This window comes from Hoplias malabaricus, chromosome 2 (assembly GCF_029633855.1).
Source record: "Hoplias malabaricus isolate fHopMal1 chromosome 2, fHopMal1.hap1, whole genome shotgun sequence".
NCBI lineage: Eukaryota > Metazoa > Chordata > Actinopteri > Characiformes > Erythrinidae > Hoplias > Hoplias malabaricus.
The window spans coordinates 8,959,521-8,982,548 of NC_089801.1; the positions used below are offsets into that span (position 1 = coordinate 8,959,521).

Sequence of the window (23,028 nt, forward strand, 5' to 3'; positions counted from 1 at the left end):
GTGGTAGACTTCTCCATTCCATCCTGGCAGCACTGCAGGTCTGGGGGAGTCCTAGCTAAGGGCTGGAATTGACAACAACAAACAATCAAAAAAAAGTTGGGTTTAAATAGGGAAAAAAATGTAAGCACATGCTTTGCATGCTTATGCAATCTGTGTCCTTAAGACAGATGCAAAAGCTCTGATTTCACTACAGAATATACAGACAGCTGACTCAGAGTTTGGCCCAAAACAAGCTTGGCCTAAAACTAGGAAAGAAGCCAGCATTAAGTGAGCTGAAGTGTGGAGACTCAAGACTGGAGGTTCAACTCCTCAGCAAAACAGGATTAGTGGCAGAACATGCAAGGATCATGGCTCAAAGGAGGTACAAAATCCTGTGGGATGCAGGCTCTTATTCCTGCAGTACACAGATAAGGAGTGAAATTTCATCAGAAAAAAAAAAACAAAACAAAAAAAAGCAGCTGGAGTGTCTGTATAGACTTGCCGACTCCATTACTGATACTAAACAAAGGCATCTATATATGCACACACGCCATGGCAATGACATCACTGTGCAATATGATCTATTCTCTACTAACCTATCTACGAATATCATTCAAGCCCCTTTGGTTAAGATAAAGTCTTAGGGCCAGTTCCATCATGTCACAATAACAAGTGCAACAAATAGAATTTGTTAATAGAAATTGACAAATATATTAAGACATTTCAGAGTTTTCTCCTGAGGCAGCAAATTCAGTACTAATGCAATGTTCAGGTGATATATGTTTCCTACTGGTTGGTACATCTAGCCCACAAGCACACTCTTAACTGCACTCATATCTAAGAATTAACATGTTAGCTAACTGACTGGAGCAGCAGAAAACAGGAGCATCTGGTGTTAGAATCAGTATTGCTGCACATATTTGGTTCATGCGATGACAGAAATTATTTTTAATAACTTAACAAGATGTTAGTATAAAAGATCATATAGTTTAACATGGGTATAGGGATGGGTATACGTAGATTAATCACATTGAATTGGCTTTATTATAGGAAAGCACTGTATTTCTTGAGACAATAAATGAGCAGATATTCCTGGAGTTGGTAGATAAATTAGAATCCAATAAACATGAACAGAATTTCTGAATAGGTGCGTTCCTTGCAATAAAATGTAAATTTAATAAATAACCGAAGAGATGACAAACTATAGAATGCATACAGGCACACCTACAAACACACACAAGACTACAGTATACAAATCTATGTATAGTGCAATGAGTCATGTAAATGTCAGCCTGCTTACAACATACACACCATCACAAAAATATATTTTCTTTCTTTCGAGGGTTCAGTCACAAATCTGCAAATACCAGACCAGTTTTTAGTGACTTCAAAAAACAACAACACCTGACTTCAAATTCAATCAGCGGTCATAGGATTTCAGCAAAGACTAACAAAGCACTTTATTTCTCCAGTTCCAAAATGTGCCTTTTACCTACAACCACAGTTCACCAGTTCACCAGCTCAGGTTTAGCCCACTCCTGTGTAATACTGTAATATTACTACAATTCCAGTAATGCTATGATTAATAAGAACAAAGTTTATCTATACATTTCTACTCTGTGGCTGCTGCATAAATACTATAAAAACTTTAGCATCACGCTCTAGAAACTTTAGAATGTATTCACAAGTAACATACTCGACCTTTATTTTATATGTGTCACAGAAACAACGTTTGTACAATTCACTTCATGAACATACACAATGAGTGGGAAATAAAAAGAGGTCAACCATGATAAACAGATAGTGTGCACAAACATCTCACTGTCTCTCTCTTATACACATGCAAACACACACACACACACACACACACACACACACACACAAATCTGTGCCAGTGACCTACATACAGCTAACCAAGAGCACCTAGCCATCCAAATTCCTCTTAATTAATGAAATGTCACTAAACATTTCAAACAAACTTCAGAGGATATTTCTGACCTGGCTCAGCAGGTTCATTCGTTAGATTCAGGGCTTTGATGATGATAATAAATACACACACACGCAGAGAGGAAGGGAGGGAAGGAGAGAGAGAGAGAGAGAGAGAGAGAGAGAGAGAGAGAGAGAGAGAAACTGTCTATATGTCCATATGCAATGGGACAGTGACACAATCCATGATCAAACTTCAGTTCTCAATCTTCAATCGGCATTTACATTTCACTATTTTAGGAAAGAATATGATCAATTCAGAGAGAGAGAGAGAGAGAGAGAGAGAGAGAGAGAGAGAGAGAGAGAGAGAGAGAATGGACAAGGATGCAGACCAATGCTGCAGAGATGTGATGATCTTAGTTATAATTAATTCTACTCTGTTCCATTCTTTCTCTGTTGCTTCCTCGTCTTATAAACATCAGCTTTTCTCAATAAAGAAAACAGTGGGAAAGTGCTTATACAGCCATTTATATTGTTTAACAGACACTGTTACCCAGAGCCAACATCCCACTCTAATAAGAACACCAAAGGCCCGTGCCTGTGGCTTTTTATGGGCTAATAGAGAATGACAGGCGCAAGAAGGGCAAAACTGCAGCTATTAGAGGAGCATGCTCCCCTCGGGTGGCTTTCAGCCACTTACTTAAACTGAAAGCAGGCGTGGTTCTAACTTCAGGCAGAAAAGTTTGTCTTTCTCTCAATTTCAACTATTTATGGTTTTGAAAATGCAACCTGATCCACTATGATTTAACAGAAGGAATGGCTCTGGATTAACCACACTACACGCCCAGTGCAGTGTGACATCAGGCATGCCCCATGCCAGTTGTCGGCTATGGCACAAAGCCCCCCAGCATTGATCCTGTGGAGCATTGGGCCAGCATTTTCTCAAACACATGTTGTAGTTTGCAAAAGCTTGCATTGTGTTTGGAGGCACCATCACAGTGGGAGGCGAGCACTGGAAAGCGGCAGGCCTTTGGTGGTGTGAAGCTCTGTGGGAGACAGGAGACTATTTTTAGAACAATATTCCTAAAAACATCAGTGCGCCTCAGACAAGGCTGTGAACATGCTAGACGGTGATTATTCCTTTAAAGTAGAGACTCTAGATGTTGGAGCTCTTCTTCAGAAGCATGCTGGTTCATATAGAGGAAAGAAATTCACTGCTTCTGCTCAGGTCAAGCAAGTGACAAGCACTGCTGCAGCTATGATGCCTGTTTCCTGGCTACCTTCGTCCCTCAGATTCAGAATCTGAGGCAAAAGCTAAATCACCATGGTAATGTGGTACAAAAGAATGCATCTGGCCTTAAGACTAGGCCATTCCGCTTGAGTGATAAAAGTCTATTTTAAGATTCCTATTACTATTCAATGATGCATGTGAGTATATTATTATATGAAATATTATATTGTATAAAATCAACATGTACAAAATGCAAAGGAAAAATAGGTGTATAGCACATAGGACACACCAAGAGACGATCACATATGCTCACACTTCCTCAAGGTTTTTTTCCACATTCTCATTCTGGTCTTGTCTGACCTCCACTACCTGGGCATATTATGACAGGATTTCATCATTATTCTCTGCTGCGTACAGAATTAAAGCCCCAGCGAGGGATTTGAGCACAACAAAGTGGCAGTCCAGCACTGAATTTCCAAAACCTCATGGGGATGAGAATGGGGAAATATTGCTTTTTTCTAACTCAGACATACAGAGCTCTGAACACAGGAGAGAAAGCAAATAATAAGAACCTCTGATCTTTAAAAATTTATTTATACCTGCACTGGTGGTAAATGATCTCTTCAGGCTAAGAATGAGATGTCTGATCTGCATATTTTAAGAAACCAGTGGGAAACCCTATTCTACATTTACATCAACTTCATTAATACAGCTATAATAAGTGAATTCAGCTATTGTAAGTTACACCACTGTGGGCATAGACGTTCAGCTGTAGTCGTATGCAGTGTTTATAATCCCCATAGAAGAAAATGAAATCAAACTTGATGTTCTGAATCATGAGCCAAAAATCTCTGTTCAACGTCCAATGCCAAGTGTCAGCCAGAGAAGTAAAAATGCCCCTTAACTGGGCAGTGGAGTAGTGGAACTGCCTTCTGTGGAGTGATGGTGCACTATTCAGTACCTGTGGTAAGAGTTGGATATGGGGGTCCTCATCTAACCATCAAGGATCATTATCTAACCACTCCAGTGTAATGCGGCTGAGTGCCATCAAATCTTCTTAATATATTCCCAACTTATGGTCTACAGACTTCCCTGAAGAGAAAAGACAGATCCTGTAGTAAAGTGGTGCCTATTAATACATTTCAGTTCAGAAGAAATGTTGATGGAATATGTGTCTAGAACCTTTTGAATATAAAACATATACTGTGTCTTAAAAAATAGTTCCTAAAAATCTCGTATAAAGGCTATTTAGGTATTAAATAAACTGGCCCGTGTAACTTTTATACAGGAGTGTAAAAGTCTGATTTGCATTTATTTAAAGCTTATTGAAAGCTTTTTGCTGGGGACCAAACACTGGTTGGAAATGTGGTGTTAGGGCTCTGAGTGCAGTAACTGATCTTCTGCCAGGTGATGTGCACATCGCCCAAAGGGGCCATATGGTAGATCTAGGGTTTTATGTGACTACAAACACACATACACACACACACACACACACACACACACAGACACACACATACAGACACAGACACACACACACACACACACACACACACACACACAGTTATTTGTTTAACATAAGTAAAAATAGGATAGAAAGCTTCAACAACCCAGAAGGGGTAATTTTAGCTAGAAAAAAAGCCATTAACTACTGAAAACCGACATGCCACTTCTAGAAATAAATAGTATGGTATGCGTCCCGTTGCACTCATCCCATTTCAATGCATGCCATGTACGTGTTTCTTTAATGACATGAAAAAAACTGCATCAACTATTGATCGTTGAACTGCATCCAGTCGGATTTCACTACGGCACCAAAAATCACCTCTCTGCAATGAGGTAAAATGAAATGAATAAAGTGTAAGTGAATGCTTAACCTTACCTTAACTCATGAAGTCAATTTCCTATCACCTCAAGTTTTACATACCTTCTTTATGCCCTCTCACAACCTTATGAATACCACTAAGGTCAATATCCCTCATCCCCCCATCATTTACTCTTCACTTTAACCTTCACCTGAAGCCATGAGCCAGCAGTCTTCTAAAAAAGCTGAGCTTCTGAGTTGTGTCAACTTAGAGACAATGAGCGACTGCTAGCAGATATGCATCCGGATTCATCCAGAGTCATTCATACAAGGCTTTTAAAGAAAACATGATTAACATTTCTGGGACAGCAGGCTATTTGTGGCACTCATGATTAATATTCTGTGATGTGGCCAATGCTTTCACACTAGAGTTGGAGGGGAAATGCAGGGATTGGTATGCAGCACACAAGTGAGATCAGGCTTTTCAGCTATAGAAAATCAATAAGTGAGTCGAGGGCAAATGGGGGAGGCTCTGATGCAAAAGGCATTACTATCTTGATGTCTCCATTTTAGCTATTATAACACAAGTGGCCTTCTTGAAACAAATAGCTGTGTAAGTTGTTCATATGTCGATCCCTACAGGTAATTGTTAAAATAAACTACAAGTTCAGTTATTGCTGTTCATATCAAATCTTGACTCACCAGAATGTTAGCTTTACAGAAAAAAGAAAAACTTTTGAACTTGAATGGGAGTTCATATACATAAATCGCTTTCAATTAATTCCAAACCATGTCTGTAGGTCTGTTCAACGTGAAGTCACTTTCTCAACAATGTAAATCAAATCGAATGTAATCAAAATATTTGTGATGATTTTCTAGAAAAGTAGAGGCTGTAACTCCTAAGGTGACAGACTCCATATCAATACTTTCAATGATTTAACTATGTGGAAATATAGAAACATTAACAGAATTTTCTTTCAATTACACTGTGGAAGATGCTTGCAAAGTACATAAATTGTTAACTTCCTGTATTTACATAATCTAAGTGACGCTAAATAACACACACTGAACCATTCTTGTGTTTCTGTTTCCTTCCCACATCAATGCAACATTCTCGTTGTTATGTAGCCAAATTAATTAATTTATTCTTCATAAAAATCCATACAAATGCAACCAATAGTGATCTCTGATATCTGAAATAGTCTGGAATTTTGTGTCTGTCTTTGTAGGTCTTAAGAACCAATTGCCAGGTCATCATCCCTCTCATGACTCAGAGAACTGTAAGACAGGTTCAAAGAGTGTGGGCCCAGGAGATGAGAGAACAATGCACAGCGATGACTCACATTTAGCCACAATAGTGTTTTTTTGTCCAGAATGATGAGCCCAGCCTTGTTGCTCTATCTGCTGAGGGGTGGAGGCTTTTGCAAAGTTGTTTCTTCTTGACTGACCTGTGAATTAATGGCCTCACCTGAGGTCCCTTGCCAAACTCTGACTCACATCCTCAGGGTTGAGATCAGACAGCTGAGATCAGATAGCTGTGATCCTGTTTGTCCCTGATTCACTAACGGCTACTGGTCTTTATTGTGAGATCTGAAGATAGCAGCAAATGCAATAGTCATAATATTATCTCATTACAGACCTGCTGACTTATTTAAATCATAGTTTGATAAGTAACAACATTTAGGGCATTTTCATACTAGAGTTTTTTCAAGCCCCGGGTGCAGATTTTTGCATGATTTTCTCCATGCTTTCAATACACCCACTAAATCCACAAAGGTGATCTTATTACAGTAACCTCGCTTCAGTCCTATGAAAGTGTGGTTTTATTTGGCATGGAAAAAGAAAATAATGTAATTAGTAGAAACAGTTATGTTACAAAATGAACCAATCATGTAGCCCCCCATACGGCTTCCATACTTACACCAGAGTCTGCTAGAAACAAACCGCAGACATCAGATTTCAAAACGAAATTCAATTAAATGTGCAATTATTTGTCATTGTACAACGTACAGTGAAATGTTTCTTCCACATTTAACCCATCTTTGGTAGTGAAAACACACACACACACACACACACACAATAGTGCACTAGACGCTGTGAACAAACAGCCATCCCCGGCGCCCTGGGAGCAGTTGTGGGTTCTGTGCTGTGCTCAAGGGCACCTCAGCCATGGATTGAGGGAGGAGGACAGTGCTGTCTCTTCACTCCCACAATACATAATACATTCAAACTTCCCAGTTCAACCTACTTAACTGAGAAGAAGGAAAGAAATTAATAAATGGATGAATATTTGGATGAGGCACGAATAAATAAACAAATGATATCTGGACTAATAAATCACAGCAAATGAATCAGCTTATAAAAGTAATTGTGGAGTCTTTAAGTACAACACCATGTACAACAGTGTCCATGGCTTCAATTCTATTTTGAATAGCATTTTCTCTTTCCGGAACTGAACCTGCCTTTGGTGCACTATGATCCTCCAGTCATGCCACAGCTGGCTTTCTATTTCCTTCTTACAGCAAGCCTTCTATAATGCTCCACAGACTCATTCATTAAAATAGCAAGCTGTAGAGGAAGGCAGGCATTTGAAAAGATAATTGTTGTTATTATGCCATCATTAAGGCATTATTTGACTAAGAAGGGGATCCAAGGTTTAGCTAATGCATTCTATTAACATATCCATGGCAGTGATGTGAATGTGTGTGATTTATAGTCACACATATTATTACACAGTTGACTACCTTGTACAGTTCCATGCTCTACATACCTGATCCACCACAAGGGGGTTGGTAATTAGCTACTGATTTATTACAGGAGCCAGAACAAGGAAAACTATTAATTGAATCAGCATGTCCCAAGTACTGGACATTTTTCATATTCTGACAAACATGATTGCAATTATTGAAAACTGTAAGTTTATACTGAGGTTCAAGTCTGTTATTTGAAGAACAGGCTGTCCTATTTTTCTGCTTTGAAGTTTGTACTCTGAATATATTGTGACTGTCAGACAGTAATTTGTTGCTGTAATGTTACAGCAGTGTTTCTCAAAATGTGGGGCGTGTAGGTATTGCAGGTGGGGCGCAAGGAATCTAAAAAAATAAGCAATTCTTTATTAATGAGCCTGTCTTTATTAATGCCTTTCTGTTTTGCCTATAAAGCTTACTCAGAAAAAGCACCCACTCAATGGATTCATTAATAGCCCATAAACATACTAAAAGAACATTAGATAGGAAACCAGAAAAACTATAGCTTGCCTGGAACCAATATATGTGCTTTTATTTTTAATATGCTTTTATTTGCAAATATTTGTTTTGAAAATGTGCCACTGGCAGCGAGTCAGACACGATGGGTCTTCTTTCAGCCTTCGTTAAGGCGCCTGTTAAAATATAAAGTTGTTCCAATCATCAGCTTCACTGGCCTCAGATTCACCGTCAGAGTCTGGTTTATAAAGTTAGTTTTTACCAGCTCTGGGCTTGAGGTCAGTAACAAGAGCACAACAGATAACAATGACGGATAATTACAGTTGTAAAACTGGCTTGTATATAACCATTAGGGCAACAGAGGAGGATCTGAGAGTTAGTCAACTTTAATATTAGCTGTGTTCAGGTTATGAGAAAGCGCTCTAAACATGCAGCAAGTTAACCTTAGTCTCTGGCTGTGTCCCAAACTGCACACTTCTGCACTGAATATTATGGAGAAAAAAATACACCTACCACCCTTAGCAGTGTTTCTGTAGTGCAGTATGTAAAGTTCCATAGTGTGCTGTTTGGGACACAGCCTCACTCTATAACATTAACCAAATGATGTTCCACATCATTATAATTGCAGTATTTTACTGTCTTATATACATAGGAATCAGCTTATAGCTATCTAATTTTGGGTATGGGGTGGGCTTTGAGCCAGCAAAGATTTCCCCCACCAGTATCAAACTCTCTTCTATGCCCTTGCACCTGCCTTTGCTCATTTTTGCACAGATTGAAAAGTGAGAAACTGAAGCACAGTTTACTTAGTAGGCCACCTTTCTGTATTTTTAAATGTTTGAGCATTGACATTAATGTTGTATCTGGTGTTATAATGTTAACCTACTAATTTAGAGATAGAAGTTGATCCATCCATCCATTATCTGTAACTGCTTATCCAATTTAGGGTCGCGGGGGTCCAGAGCCTACCTGGAATCATCAGGCACAAGGCGGGAAGACACCCTGGAGGGGATGCCAGTCCTTCACAGGGCAACACAGACACACACACACACTCACACCTACGGACACTTTCGAGTCGCCAATCCACCTGCCAACGTGTGTTTTTGGACTGTGGGAGGAAACCGGAGCACCCGGAGGAAACCCACGCAGACACGGGGAGAACACACCAACTCCTCACAGACAGTCACTCGGAGCTGGAATCGAACCCACAACCTCCAGGCCCCTGGAGCTGTGTGACTGCGACACTACCTGCTGTGCCACCGTGCCGCCTAGATAGAAGTTGATGTTACTTAAATTAGAAAAATTGTAAACCTGCATGTGTATATTATTACCATTGTTTGGGGGATGTTATGGGACAGGAGAGGTGTGGAAATTCCCTTTCATCTGAGGTGGGGAATGATAGAAAAGGTTTGAGAATCACTGTGTTACAGAATATGGCCAATCCGAAATAACTAAACTCCTCTATGGGTAGTTTGCAAGCTCCATGTTATTAAGTACAATTTCTTGCTGCTAGGGCAACATTGTTACAATTAAAACTGAATATTCAGCCATTTTTGGTAGTTTTGATATAAAAAATGACTGCTAGAAACTACATGCCACTGATGACAAGCTGCATTTGAATTGACAGACAACTATTTTTTCCTGGAACTGGTAATAGTATCTTTTGCTGGATGTCTTCTGCACAATTTTATTTTTGAAATATTAATAGAATTTGTCATATATTATGGAATATTTCTTTTTGCCATAGTAAATTTCAAACTAATGAGCAAGGCTCTTGGAGAGTTAATCAGGAAAAAAACAATCATCTTCTAACTCCCAGTGTATCTATCCCTTTGTTGCTTTCTCTCATGGCTTAGTAATTGATGGGCTGGCCTGGCTATTTTTAGCAGCCTCAACCTCAAGAGTCTTGGAAGTGAAACACTAGAAATGACAAGCTGCATGATATTCTCAACAAAACCTGGTCTTCTTCTAAAGGATGAGTAATGCAGTAAAATATCAAAGCCAAAACTACTTGCATGCTAAACGTTGGCATTATTTCAGAGAGGTCATTTTTGTAGTGTTTCTGTATTAATAATACAAACACTATTTACAGAAAAATTGGGAAAAGTTTTAAAATGCAGAAAAAGACACCAGCTGAAATCTATCAGTAATTAGAAAGCAATCCTGCCACTTAGTGCAAATTAATTTTAGCTGGTTCAGCTGATGGCCTCTCAAGACCTTTGCAACTTTATTGTTGCAAAATATACTGATGGCTTTGGTTACAGAAAAATTGGCCATAATCCAGAAGTGAAAAGAAAATTATTTCACCATAAACCGGCCACGACCAGGTGCTCCCCGCAAGATTTCAGACAGAGGAGTGAAAAGAATTATAGAAGAGCCAAGAACCACTTTTCCATATCTACAGAAAGACCTGGAAACAGCAGGTACAACTCTTTCAAAGAAAACTTTACGTAATGCACTCAACCGCCATGGCCTGTATGCACGCTCACCACACAAGACTCCAATACTGAAGAAAAATACATGTTGAAGCGCGTTTAAAGTTTGCTCAACAACATTTACGTAGACAAGCCTGTGAAATACTGAGAGAATATGGTCTGATCAGATGAGATCAAAACTGAACTCTTTGGATGCCACAATACACACCATGTTTGGAGGTGAAAAGGCACGGCATATCACTCCAAAAACCCCATACCAACAGTGAAGTTTGGAGGTGGGCACATCAGGCTGTGGGGCTGCTTTTCAGCATGGCACTCTTTATATAATTGAAAGAAGGATAAATGGACAAATATACTGAGACAATCTTCAGATAAAAATCTGCTGCCATCTACCAGGTTGGAAATGAAACAAGGGTGGAAATTTCAGCAAGACAATGATCCCAAACCTACAAACAAGGAAACTCTCAATTGGTTTCAGAGAAAGAAAATAAAGCTGCTAAAATGGCCCAGCCATTCACCTGATCTGAATCCAAGTGAAATCTATGGAAAGAACTAAATCTCAGAGTTCACAGAAGGAGATCAAGGAAACTTCAGGATTTGAAGAGTGTTTGTTTGGAAGAATAGGCCAGATTGTTACCGACATCTGGTGAGAATTTCATGTCAGTATCACCAGTTTTTTCTCACTTAGTGAGACCAGATAACCCTGAGTGCTACAAGTGCTCTCTGGCACAGAATCTTTATATTGCACCTGAGTGAATGAGTTATAATCTGGTTCATTCAGAAATATATATCATAACTGAATCTAATTATTTATTAAAATGTATTACTTTAATTATTTGTATACTTTCTTACACTAAAAGCAGCAAGGACTGTGATACATTTGTGAAATAGGGGACACCAGAGGGAAAAACCAGCCAGTCCCCTTGAACATAACACAAACAAAAAAAAATATCCACTTAGAGATAATGAAACATGATATCCAGCTGTTCTGTGACATGGGGAGCAAATTGCAACATTTCAGATACTCAGCAGGGAAAACACTTGATATTTCGATTCTACACTTCAGTTCAACCTTAATGGTCTCGACATTAAATGATTTAATATTTTTGTAATTTCTCATTTAATACTAATGGTGATTTGTGACTGAGCAGAAAAACATTATTTTTAAGAACCTAAATTGAGCTTAGTCACTCATAGTAGGGACTGACAGGATAAGAACTCAAAATTAAACAATCATTTTTCAAAACAGTTGAACAACAGGGAAGACTTACCTTTTGTAGACTAGTAGGATTCAGCTGGGTTTTGTCTATTATCTTGACAGCCACCTGTGTGGAAAATAGAGATGAATGTTATAGTCTTCTGTCTTATGCTTAATGTTAAATAAGGAACGATGAACCCAACTGTAATTTTTGCCTTAAAATTACAGCTTCAAAATAATTTTAATAGCTCTCTGACTTGTAATACGGAGAAGAGAGCATCTGTTGTTATTGCTCTGGGCTCTCCACTTCAGGAACTGCACAATTGGAGGTGGGTAGGAACCCACCCCCTCCTCAATTTCAGGGCAGTGCTGTAAAAGTGAATTACACTCTGCAACTCCAGGGGGAGCCCAGAAGCAAAAAAAAAGTCTTACCTAGTGTATCTTTAAACAGCTGGCAGAAATCCATTAAATCCTGCAAATTACCCTCAGTGGATTTTATGAATATTCTGTAACCCCAAATTCCCCATATCTATGTTTTTTGTTTTAATTTGTTATTCTTGATTTATAAAATATGACATCATTTTATGGTATACTTGAATAGGATAGATGACAGTGTTTTAACTGTAAGAATATGTGATTTGTTAATACTCTAGAAAATGTAATGAATTGATGAATTTCAAAGAAGTCAGGTTCAATTAATTCACTTCAACTTGTTTGCCTTTTTAATGAACCCTATGCATATAGCTATTAAAGATAAAAATACACAATGAAGATGTATTTCAGCTTTTTAGTTTATATTTGTTAATCTAATGCATTATTATTTGATGTGAAACAAAAAAAAAAACCTTGAAAACCTATAAATCAATAATAGGAATATGTTTTTGCTGATGACTCATAGTTTTCTGCCCAGAGACAGCGTGAGATGACATCATTTGAGTCAAAACGAAACTGAAAGTAAACGCCGTCTTCTTTTTTGATTATAGCGAGTATAATTACACCATTTCATGACGAATATGACACACAAATTTTGAAGGAGCACCTTGGTTTTTAGGTGTTTTTTCACACTGGATTACTCCCAGAGGCTTCACAGCACCGCGATGAGAGCGCTATTTTTAGAAACGGTAGGATCTGCGCTTTCTAACGGTATATGGAGCTCACAGACGCATTCAGACATTCAAGACTTACAAAGCTGGTTATATAAGGTGTGTTACTACCCCGCAAAATGCGGGGTTAGAGTTGATTGGGTTAAAATCAGAATTCCATGCCTAAAGCACAGAGATATGAAAACTATATGGAAATATGAAGTACCACATTTTGCCCATGTTTACTGCAGCAAGACAATGCCGGGCCTCATTTTATATTATGCTACAAATGTTTGGCTTCATAGGAAGAATGAATGGACTGCCTGCAGTCCAGATCTGTTGTCGTTGGCACAAAATGAAGTGGGGAATCAGTAAAAAGGGCACGTACAGAAGAGGAAAAACTTATTTTAGTCATTGTCAGTTCAACCCATTAGAATGAGCTTCCCTATCATACAATGTTACCAATCTGTGATGGAGAAGGCCAGCACATACTTGGTTCAAAGACATGATAACAACAAATTAATCTTTTCGCATTGTCACTAATGACATTTCATCATGTTTGGAAGACAGAACTAACAGTCCAATTCTGCAAAATGAGATACTGCACTGTGGTGATTATTCGAGGTGAGAAAGAGGGCCAACCTACACATCCAGAGAAGTAGGAGCCAACTGTATTATCTTAAATCTCTGGGCATAGATAGCTGAGACATCAATGAGAATGGAATTCATAAAATAGGATATTTTCCCGACTACTTTTGTAATGTATAGACAAACCACTGCAAATATAGCACAATTCAATTTACAGCAATTTAGCCCTACATATACACAATTAAGTGACAAGGTGTGTTTCTGCCTGGAGTTTGGCACAAAGAACAATATATTCCAGAGGTCACTAACAAGTGTCAGTAAAAAATCTGGGCCTTTTAATTCATAAGGAAAAAAGAGAGGTTAGAAAACGGTTGTGCAAATATCAATACCTGTTTTTGGCACATAAACCCAAAGAGATGTTAGAAGAGAATCTCAGTGAGAACAAATAAAAAACAAGTAAGATGTTGCATAAGGGTCATTTAAGAGCAAGACATTAGTGTCCCATTTTGGTACAAATTGTCCACCCAACCACATTTAACTAGATCAAAAAATCTGAAGTTTCCTATTCGGCATGCACCTGAAGGCATGCACTGCCAGCACAAATAAACTGAAAACTGCTTTAGGGTCACTTGAAGAATAAACCCCTAAAGCAGGTGATTCACAAGGAACAAGTGATGCAAGCTCAACCTCTAAAGTGCAGGAAACACAAATGTTAGAACTAAAAAAAAGAAGGAAAGGAGATTTCAGCCTTAATGGAGGTCTCAGATGTATGTGTAATATCACTAGTGAAGTACTGAAGGACATGTGATGTGAGACACACTTCTCACAAGCTGTGATGTGAGACACACTTCTCACAAGCTGTGATGTGTATTGGTATGATTTTCAGACCATACTGTGTTCAGAATCAGAAAATGTAAGCTAAGTGTCAAATGCAGTCAGTTTAATGATGCCAACAAGCTGAGATATTGTCAATATTTGCATTTCATACCATCTTATCATTCTGAAGGCAGATATTTGAAGATTGTAACAGATATTCAGGTAAGATTACACCTCATTTGGATGCTACAAGCTTTAAACCCATTTATTACTTGGAGCCTGTTTCTTAGCTATTTGACCAATATAATCTAGCAAGGACTGATTAGACCTCAGAATGCCTTTACACCATTTAGTAAAATAGTATACTGAGTCACTCTAGAATGATTCTGCTGAGTCACTAACAGAAATTTGTGATGTGTCATTATTTTGTTGTTTTATTTTCCTTTGTTTATCAGATATGATTTTATAGCAGCTTGGTATAATGGTAAAAACATTAAGGCTATGTGAGGAGGTTATTTGGATTGAGGGGAACTGTTTGCTCAATGAGATGTACTCAGTAATAAGAAAATACTCCAAAACAAATGGGATTTCACATTTCACAATTTCTTAGAAAGTTGATGCAATCACAAGAAACATACCTGCTGGAACAGAACCTTGTATCCCCATTATTTAATTTTATTTACATAATTTGAATATGTCACTTCTCATTTATAATTTAATAAATTCAAACTCAAGAAATCTGGACTCCACATTTTTCCCATACATGGCAGTGAACACAGACATATTAGTGATAAATGGTAGTGAACACAAACACGATAAGGGGCCGGCAGCCACCTCAGCACACAGAAAGCATTTGGGGGTAAGGTGCCTTCCTTGAGGGCACTTCAGCCATGGACGCTGAGGGTCTTCACTAACCTCAGCTTGACTGTCTAACCTCAACTGTCTATGGTAAATAGGCCAATAAAAAAATTCATAAATTACATAAAATGAAATTGCAATTTTTGTCATTTTTAAAGAAAAATTACCAACAAAATAAAAATTCCTCAAAAAAAAAAAACACTTATTGTGAAGCAATATATAAATATGTTATAATATCACCCAGCCTTACTGCAGCCTATATTTAAGACAAGCCTCAATGTTCTGATTATTTGACTGAAAGATCTAAGTGGTTATATGACGGGCTCCTTCCTCGAATGTGGGGGCTGATGTCAGGCTGGTGATGAGCTGTTTGTAGGCAGAGTTTTGTGTGTGGGTGTGAGGGGGCTGTACATATAGGCGAGACAGCAAGAGAGAGTGGCTGTCTATGAAAGAGATAGACTGAGTTAAAGAGACAGATTGATTTGAGAGAAAGAGAGAGAGAGACTTTGTTTGAAACAGATGAGATAAGCTAAGGAGAAATACTAAGAAATGAGTAGAAAGTGTGTGAGAAATGCAGAGAAAAAGAGGGATAGAGAGAGAGAGAGAGAGAGAGAGAGAGAGAAAGAGAGAGAGAGGGAGTGTGTGATTGAGGGAGGGAAAGAGAATGAGAGGCACGATGTGCGCAGGTGGCTGCTATTTTCAGCTCCTCTTAGGTGGGCAGGTGAACAGACAACAGAGCTTGCTTCCTCTCTGTGGCTCCAGCCTACAGCAGCAGAGCTCATAACAAGCAGGAGCAGAAGAGCAGAGTCTGGGGGTGGGGAGGGCAGTGGGATAAAGAGCCTTCATGTCCACAATCTGAGTCTGACCACTGCTCACAAAATGCTGCTCACTATGCTTTTGAATCAACTCTCAAAGGAAAAGAACGGGATGAAAAAAGAGGCCTAAACAAAACAGTGAAGCCTCTCTCTCCCACTTACGACCACAGATACTAGACCATTACATAAGTGCTATTTTATCAGATCCAGCCATACAGTATATCTACGTGCATCAGAGTTAATGTATTTCAAACTAAATAATTTAACCTTCGTGCGACAGAAGGGCAACGTGCATGTTGTGCTGCATTATTCATGGATGCAGGAACACATGGCGCATATACTGATACCCCTTCACAGACAGAGGAAAGCACATCATCTGCACAGAGCTATTAGATGTGCTCTAGAGTCTGGGGAGAAAAACGAAGGTCACCAAGGAATTAGCACACTCCGAATGAGAGGTGAATAGAGTAGTCTAAACAAGTAGTTCTCAGTTTTTTCATGATGCTTTCACACCTAACATGTTTGGTCCAAACCTTTTTACTTGTCAGTACCAGAATAGCATGTCTGAAAGCTACCTCAGACCATGGTCTGGACCTAAGGACCAAAATTTGGTTCAACCAAAAGAGAGTACAAACATGCAAAAACCTTTAACTTATTTGCTGCATTAGCTGCATTAACCAGCCAGTGCAACGGGTTTACGCATTTAACGTGGAACTGAACATGCAAATAAGGTGCTGGTAAAAAGTAAGCACTGCTTCTGTAACAACAATAGAATGCAACCCAGACGATCAATGCAGAATATGATGGAGTTAATGCAGCTTAAAACACAGAATGGCAATAGAATGTACAAATAAAACACAGAATGGCAATAGAATGTACGAATGAACGTATGAACTACGATCCCTGATTAAAGGAACCACCTCATGGATTTGAAGGATACCTCTGCTGCATGTGAGAAGTGCATTGTTGTGAAGGAAAGGGGGGGATGCTGGATTTATAATAAAATGCAAATTATATTTTTTCCATGATCTTGTTCTCAGAATTATTAAGAGACAATATTATAAAATAAAATAAAATAAAATACAATATTTAAAGTAAAACTTGAACCTCATGCATATATTCTTTGTTTTTGTACAAGGTTTCGGTAAACAAAAGGAAAAATCATTGAAGCTAATGTGGTCACCACATTTGCATGTAAAAAAACAATCCAAAAACTGATCAATATTGTAATCAGAAGCCTCTTTGACATTAGGAGCAAGATAAGGTCATGGTACAGTGTCAGGTCATATAAGCCAGTACTGATGTTTATCTGACTTAACTATACTTAAATGTATCACAAAAATATATTTACCTATATGATAATTTGTTGAAGAGTGATGAACAGCATATTGAATCACAGCTTTGTAGAAACAATCCACCTCATTAGAAGCCATTAAAACCAGTTTGGGTAAGGATGAGAGGGTTTAGAGATGTAGGACCACCTCTACATAGAACTCGTGGTCATTGACTTACCTGTGGGTACCTCCTCTTCACTTGTCATTATAAGGTAGGGTTACTAACCCTAGTAAAGGCAATATAACAACACTGAATTTCATAGAGACAATCCCAGACTGACCTTTTTTACAATGCAAGAATGCATCAGTGCATGTCATTCATTTACCCCACCCACACAGATCTTCTTCAGCATACCAAATTTGACTGCTCTGCCTCAAGGCAGAGGATGAGGAGGGAATGAGGGATGGGAAAAAACTCACCTCTCGCCCTGTGAGGACATGTCGCGCCAGCTTGACTTTGGCGAAGTTACCCTTCCCAATGGTCTTCAGCAGACGGTAGCTGCCGACATGAGGGTGTTCGTCCACGCTGGAGCTCAGTGAGTTTCTGCACCGTGGGAGGCTTTGCCGGCTGGCGGATTTGGCGGGTGGTGCAGGTGCTTCCGGAAAACCATCGAGGGATGTGTGCTGGCAGGAACAGTGAAGTAACATGGTTAGGACCTGGAGAAAGACTGCTTAGTCATGGGTGTATTGCAGACGGACGCAGTTTCACATGAGCTGATCTTACAACTTCTGGCAAAAATAATGCAATCACCACTCATACAGGATGTTCACTCAGCTTTTCTACTCGGTAGCACATAAACAAATCACAAATATTCACAAAATATTTTTGATCAAAGGATTAACATTCTGGTTTTGTGAAACCTAGCTCCAACAAATTAAATTATTTGAATATACCATCGCTTTCCAATCAGAAATATGTATCTCCATTTTTGTCCATTTTTTCTTTACTACATCATTTGAACACAGCAGAAGTCATTCACACTACGTGAATAGACCAATAGAAATGCTTCAAAAATGCTTACACAGACTTCCATTTAACTTTAAGGTTTTTTCTTCTCCTGTAAAATTACTATTTTGGAAGGTACATGTTTTTAACTGGACAGGGACGATATAGAATATTTTTTTAAAATTACATTAGACAAAAAATGTTTGAACCACTCAATTTTGACTTCACTCATGAACAATACTCTAGAGATTGACAGCTGAGTTTTGCAGGTGGAAATTTTGTAATGAACTACATTAAAGTTTCATATTTCATTGTTTGAATTGATATCTTTCTTGTTGGGGCTTTAAATGGCGGACTAATTTGTATTAAAGCAAAATAATAATGATTTTTTCCTTAACATTGAGTGATTTCATATACTTTCATCAGCTTGTCTGGAAAAAAACATGCCATTGTTTTAAATTTAATTTGTCTGAATTATGAACTAAAAGAAAGTGGGTGAACCTCCTCTAAGAGTGGTGATTCACAGCTGGGATTTTCCTTCCAACATGAATGTGGACACTGGGTAGGCTTTGGATTTGGAAATGTGATCCAGTGAGTGCTGTTTTAGCCTGAAACCCTCTTTGCCAATCAGAACTGTGTAGTGAAGGGACAATGGTGTTCAGTTCCTTTGGCTCTTTCGCAACATGATACCTTAGACACAGACCTAACTTAGGCAAAATACAAATAAACAAACAAAGACATTCATACATTACTGTAGTAGTCTTTATATACCTCAGCGCAAGTGTCCTGGCTGTGAGCCGGTTCAGAATATTTCAAGTGTATTTTGACTCCTCCTAACACATGTGGCAAATACCATCAAATGGGAAAACCAAACACTATAACAGGATTCATTACATAACAGAGTTTAGAGAGTAGATACTGATTATAACAGAGTGCTAGCTGTGTATACTCTGAGAGGTACAGCCATGTACAAAGCATGTGCGTGAATGGCTTGTGGGAAAATTAGGCCCTTTTTAGAACATCCATATTCACATCAACACATTTAATATTCATAAAAACAATTAATCACAACTCCAAACCTGGCAACCCACTGGTAATATCTTCTCTGCTATATTTATACATTTACTCATTTTCTGTAACTGCTTCGTCCTGATCAGGGTTGCTTCTGGGTCCGGAGTCTACCTGGAATCACTGGGTGCAAGGAAGGAATACACACTGGAGAGGATACAAGTCCATCACAGGGCATCACATTCACACCTGCTGATAAATTCACACAACCAATCAACATACCCACAGACAGTTACCACAGGCAGGGACTGAACCCTTGACCCCAAGATCCTAGAGCTGTGTGGCAGTGACACTACCTGCAGTCACAGTGCTGCCCTCTGTTATCATTAACTGTGATCAAATCCTTGATGGGCTGAAAAGTGCACTGCAACAGGAAAAACACAAAATTATTAGTGGGCCTCCTGTTCCTAAATTGGGACAACAGGGAAATTTAGCTGATGCTTTTGTACAAAGCACATGACGTTATTTAGCTACAGGGATAGTCCATCCCTGTTCCAAAAATTAAGGACATGATCGCTTTTAATCCAAGTACAGTACTACATTTCACTACATTCAGAAAAATAACTGATAAAGGGCCCCTCTATATGACAGCTATTCTACATAATGCAACAACTGCTGTACTAAGACTACATCAGCCTCTCTGTTAACAAGCAAGTTTTTTCACCTACCTTATAGAAATTATTCTCTTCCTGTGTGAAGTGAAATAGAGGGCAAACTAAAGGCTGGGCTGAACCTTTTCAGATAAAAGCAATAAAAAATGAATGCTTATTGACCATTCCGCTCCTGAAAAAGCATTACAGAAGTGGCTAGTGCCTGACAACTCTAGGAGCAAGGCAGAAAATCCAATAACAATTTGAAAATCTGGCTGAAAAGCCATGATGTTATCTGATACAATAGCACAAATGAGGTAAACTGCATTACTAAGAGACGGTCTGCAAGCAGAATACAAGATGCTATACTGCAGTGGAAGCTTCTAAGTGCTCTGGGACTCCAGTCTCCAATAATGGCAGCCTGAGAGCTCAAGTGTAAAATGCTACAGGGAGACAAAAAGAAAAAAAAAATACAACAAAACTTGGAGGGGACAGGGATAGGGGTTAACCACATCTGAGCAGAGGGAGCAGAAACGAAGCAGGAGTTGAGGCCTAGAGAAAAAGTGTATAAAAGTCATCAAAGTGTATAAAAGTCTTCAGAGTTGGAAACTTAGCCCTAGCTGAGGGATGCAATTGCTGTAACCTGATTTCAGCCTCATCAGCGGTTTTGCCCTCACTGCTGTAACCCGAGGGGGGAAAGGAACTGAAATACGGAGAGGAGGAATGTTATGCTGCACAGGCGTGTTCAATAACAATGCACAAGCTTGAATGGATGATTCCAACCAGATGAAAATTTCACTGCTCAAAAATAACTTGATGATGTGTGAGGAGACTTACATCATCAAATCTGAAAAGATTCTTATTCTTTGACATGATTTGGTTGGGTTCTTGTCTTTAGTTTACATGGACATGGGCATAATTCTATCAAATAGCATCATAGCCTTTTATTCAGTAGAAGTGTGAGACTTAAGCAAAAAAAAAAAAAAAAAAAAAGCAGTTGTCAGCAGGCAGCAAGGCAAAGATGGTCAGCCAGGGCAGCTGCTGCCATCTGTCTGCCCATACAGCATTCAGCTGCCACACCCTCATGACAAAACCCATGTCAAATTACGCCACCATGATCACAATCCTGTTGCATGGTAAGGATATAGGTAGCAGCCTTCTGTAAATATCTGCATTTCAGTATCAATGCAATATGCAGAGTGAGGTACTACTGACATCTGCTATAATGGCTATCCAAGTATATGTTAAAATCTGTAAAACCACTTGCCCAAAATTTCCCCTCAAATCAAGGGTTTTGTTTTGTTTCATTTCATCCCAACTTTTCCTTAATCATCAGTCACTATAAATTTTTGCATATTCATGAGAGCACATACTACTCAAATCACACACAACACCATCAACGTAGGAGGGCAAACTCGGGCTTCATCTGAGACATGCTACTGCTTCTTTTCTAACTGTTACTCCACCACTCCATGGTACCCAGTTTCATTGCTCCACCGTCTAGTGCTGGGGGCTTTAAAAATGTCTAGCTTGGACATGTTGCCCTGACTCTTGCATGGCCTAAAGGTTGGTGAACTGGACTTGGGACCAGAAGGTCACCAGTTCAATCCTCTTGACTGGCAGAAAACTGGGGGGTGGGGGGAGTGTCTCCTCCTTTAATCCACAGCTGAGTTGCCCTTGAGCATGCCTGCTCAATGGGCACCAAGGGTAGCTACCAGCTGCCCCAGGTGTGTCTTCACTGACCCTAATCACCCGTGTGTGTGTGTGAAGCCACCGTGTCGCCCAATGCCGTTTCAATGCTGAAGTCACATTTCATTGCACAATAAAGCATGAATTTCAATTTAATGTTCAGCTGGCCCAGAGCATGCCATCCTAATAGCAAATTCTTTTCCATATAAATTGAATACGAAATCCTTAATGACTGAATCAAAAATGTTTCCATCTTACAATAGTTGAAGTCACTGAAGAGAAGGTGTCTTCTGAATATACAGTGTATATGTGGGCATGGGTTGTATGTGTCTAGTTACGTAGGTGTATTTCTGTCCCTCTATTGTAAGATGCATAAGTGCGCTGGTAAGTATGAGAGGAAAAGAAAGACTGAAAGAGAAGGAGAGAGACATAGTGTGTCTGCGATGACAGTGAAACATGAGAATGCACAGCTTCCTTTGGGAGGATTAATAGCCTCTGACAATAGAGAAAGAGACAGAGAGAAAGAGAGAGAGAGAGAGAGAGCGAGAGAGAGAGAGAGAGAGAGAGAGAGAGAGAGAGAGAGAGAGAGAGAGAGAGAGAGAGAGAGAGAGAGAGAGAGAGAGAGATCAGATTTAATGCAGGAAAGTCCCTGCATCAGTATAAATCAGCACAGTCAGTTCTTAATGCTAATATCCCAACACTAATGGCCCTAAGCAAGTCAGTGACATTAACACATAACACCAGGCACCTTCAGAGCTGTTACATTCTCCACTAAAGAAACATAAATCACTCTGAGACAGGCAAACAGAGGTACTAGGCCTTAAACCCATATCTTAATGATACTGGGCCAGGCATAAGTATTGCCCGGGGACTTTAAAATTGCATTTTCTGGATGAGATAGTAAGGCAACAAAAACAGTTGGACTGTCATAGATATGGTTTAATACTCAGTGTAGCCATAAGCAAAACACATCAATTTGTTTACACTTATTGCCCAGACATAGCTGAAGAAGAGAAACAAGCACCAATCAAGATTGACTGATACTTTCAATCTGTTCACAATTACGTCTCATCTCTGGTACAAATATTCAGTCACACACACTCACTCATACATCACAAGGTCTTTGCGAGTAGGGATTTGCAAAAAGATGATGTAATTTTTTTTTTGACACACTGTCAGATAACTCCAGGGTCCTGGGCTTGTCGGTTCATGCCCCACCTCAAGTTACTCTCTGTAGGGGTTTAGTGTTTTCTCCCTGTGTCTGCATGGGTTTCCTCCAGGTACTACGGTTTCCTCTCTTGGTGTGTGAGTGAGTGGGTGAGTGTCTAATGCCTGTGCTGGAATGTCACTTAGTTTGCGGTGTGTTCCTGATTTGCGCTCATTGATTCTGGGTAGGATCTGGACCCACTGCGACTCTGAACAAAATAAAGCGGATCCAAAAAAATGAATGAATGTTTGCTAAAACTTGG

The 23,028-nt window shown here is 39.2% G+C and overlaps 1 protein-coding gene across 3 annotated transcripts in view; it reads right to left on the reverse strand.

The window, feature by feature from the left end:
• LOC136679203 (serine/threonine-protein kinase MARK1-like) overlaps nt 1-23,028 on the reverse strand; it is a 50,096-nt gene that overhangs the window by 19,928 nt on the left and 7,140 nt on the right. For all 3 annotated transcript variants that reach the window (XR_010796534.1, XM_066657598.1, XM_066657608.1), the window contains exons 2-3: nt 17,687-17,890; nt 11,847-11,900 (exon numbers count right to left, since the gene is read on the reverse strand). Coding sequence is in view for 2 of the 3 variants with exons in the window: in XM_066657598.1 (XP_066513695.1) it covers nt 11,847-11,900; nt 17,687-17,890 (258 nt within the window). In the remaining variant the exon portion in view is untranslated. The remainder of the gene's footprint in view (nt 1-11,846; nt 11,901-17,686; nt 17,891-23,028) is intronic.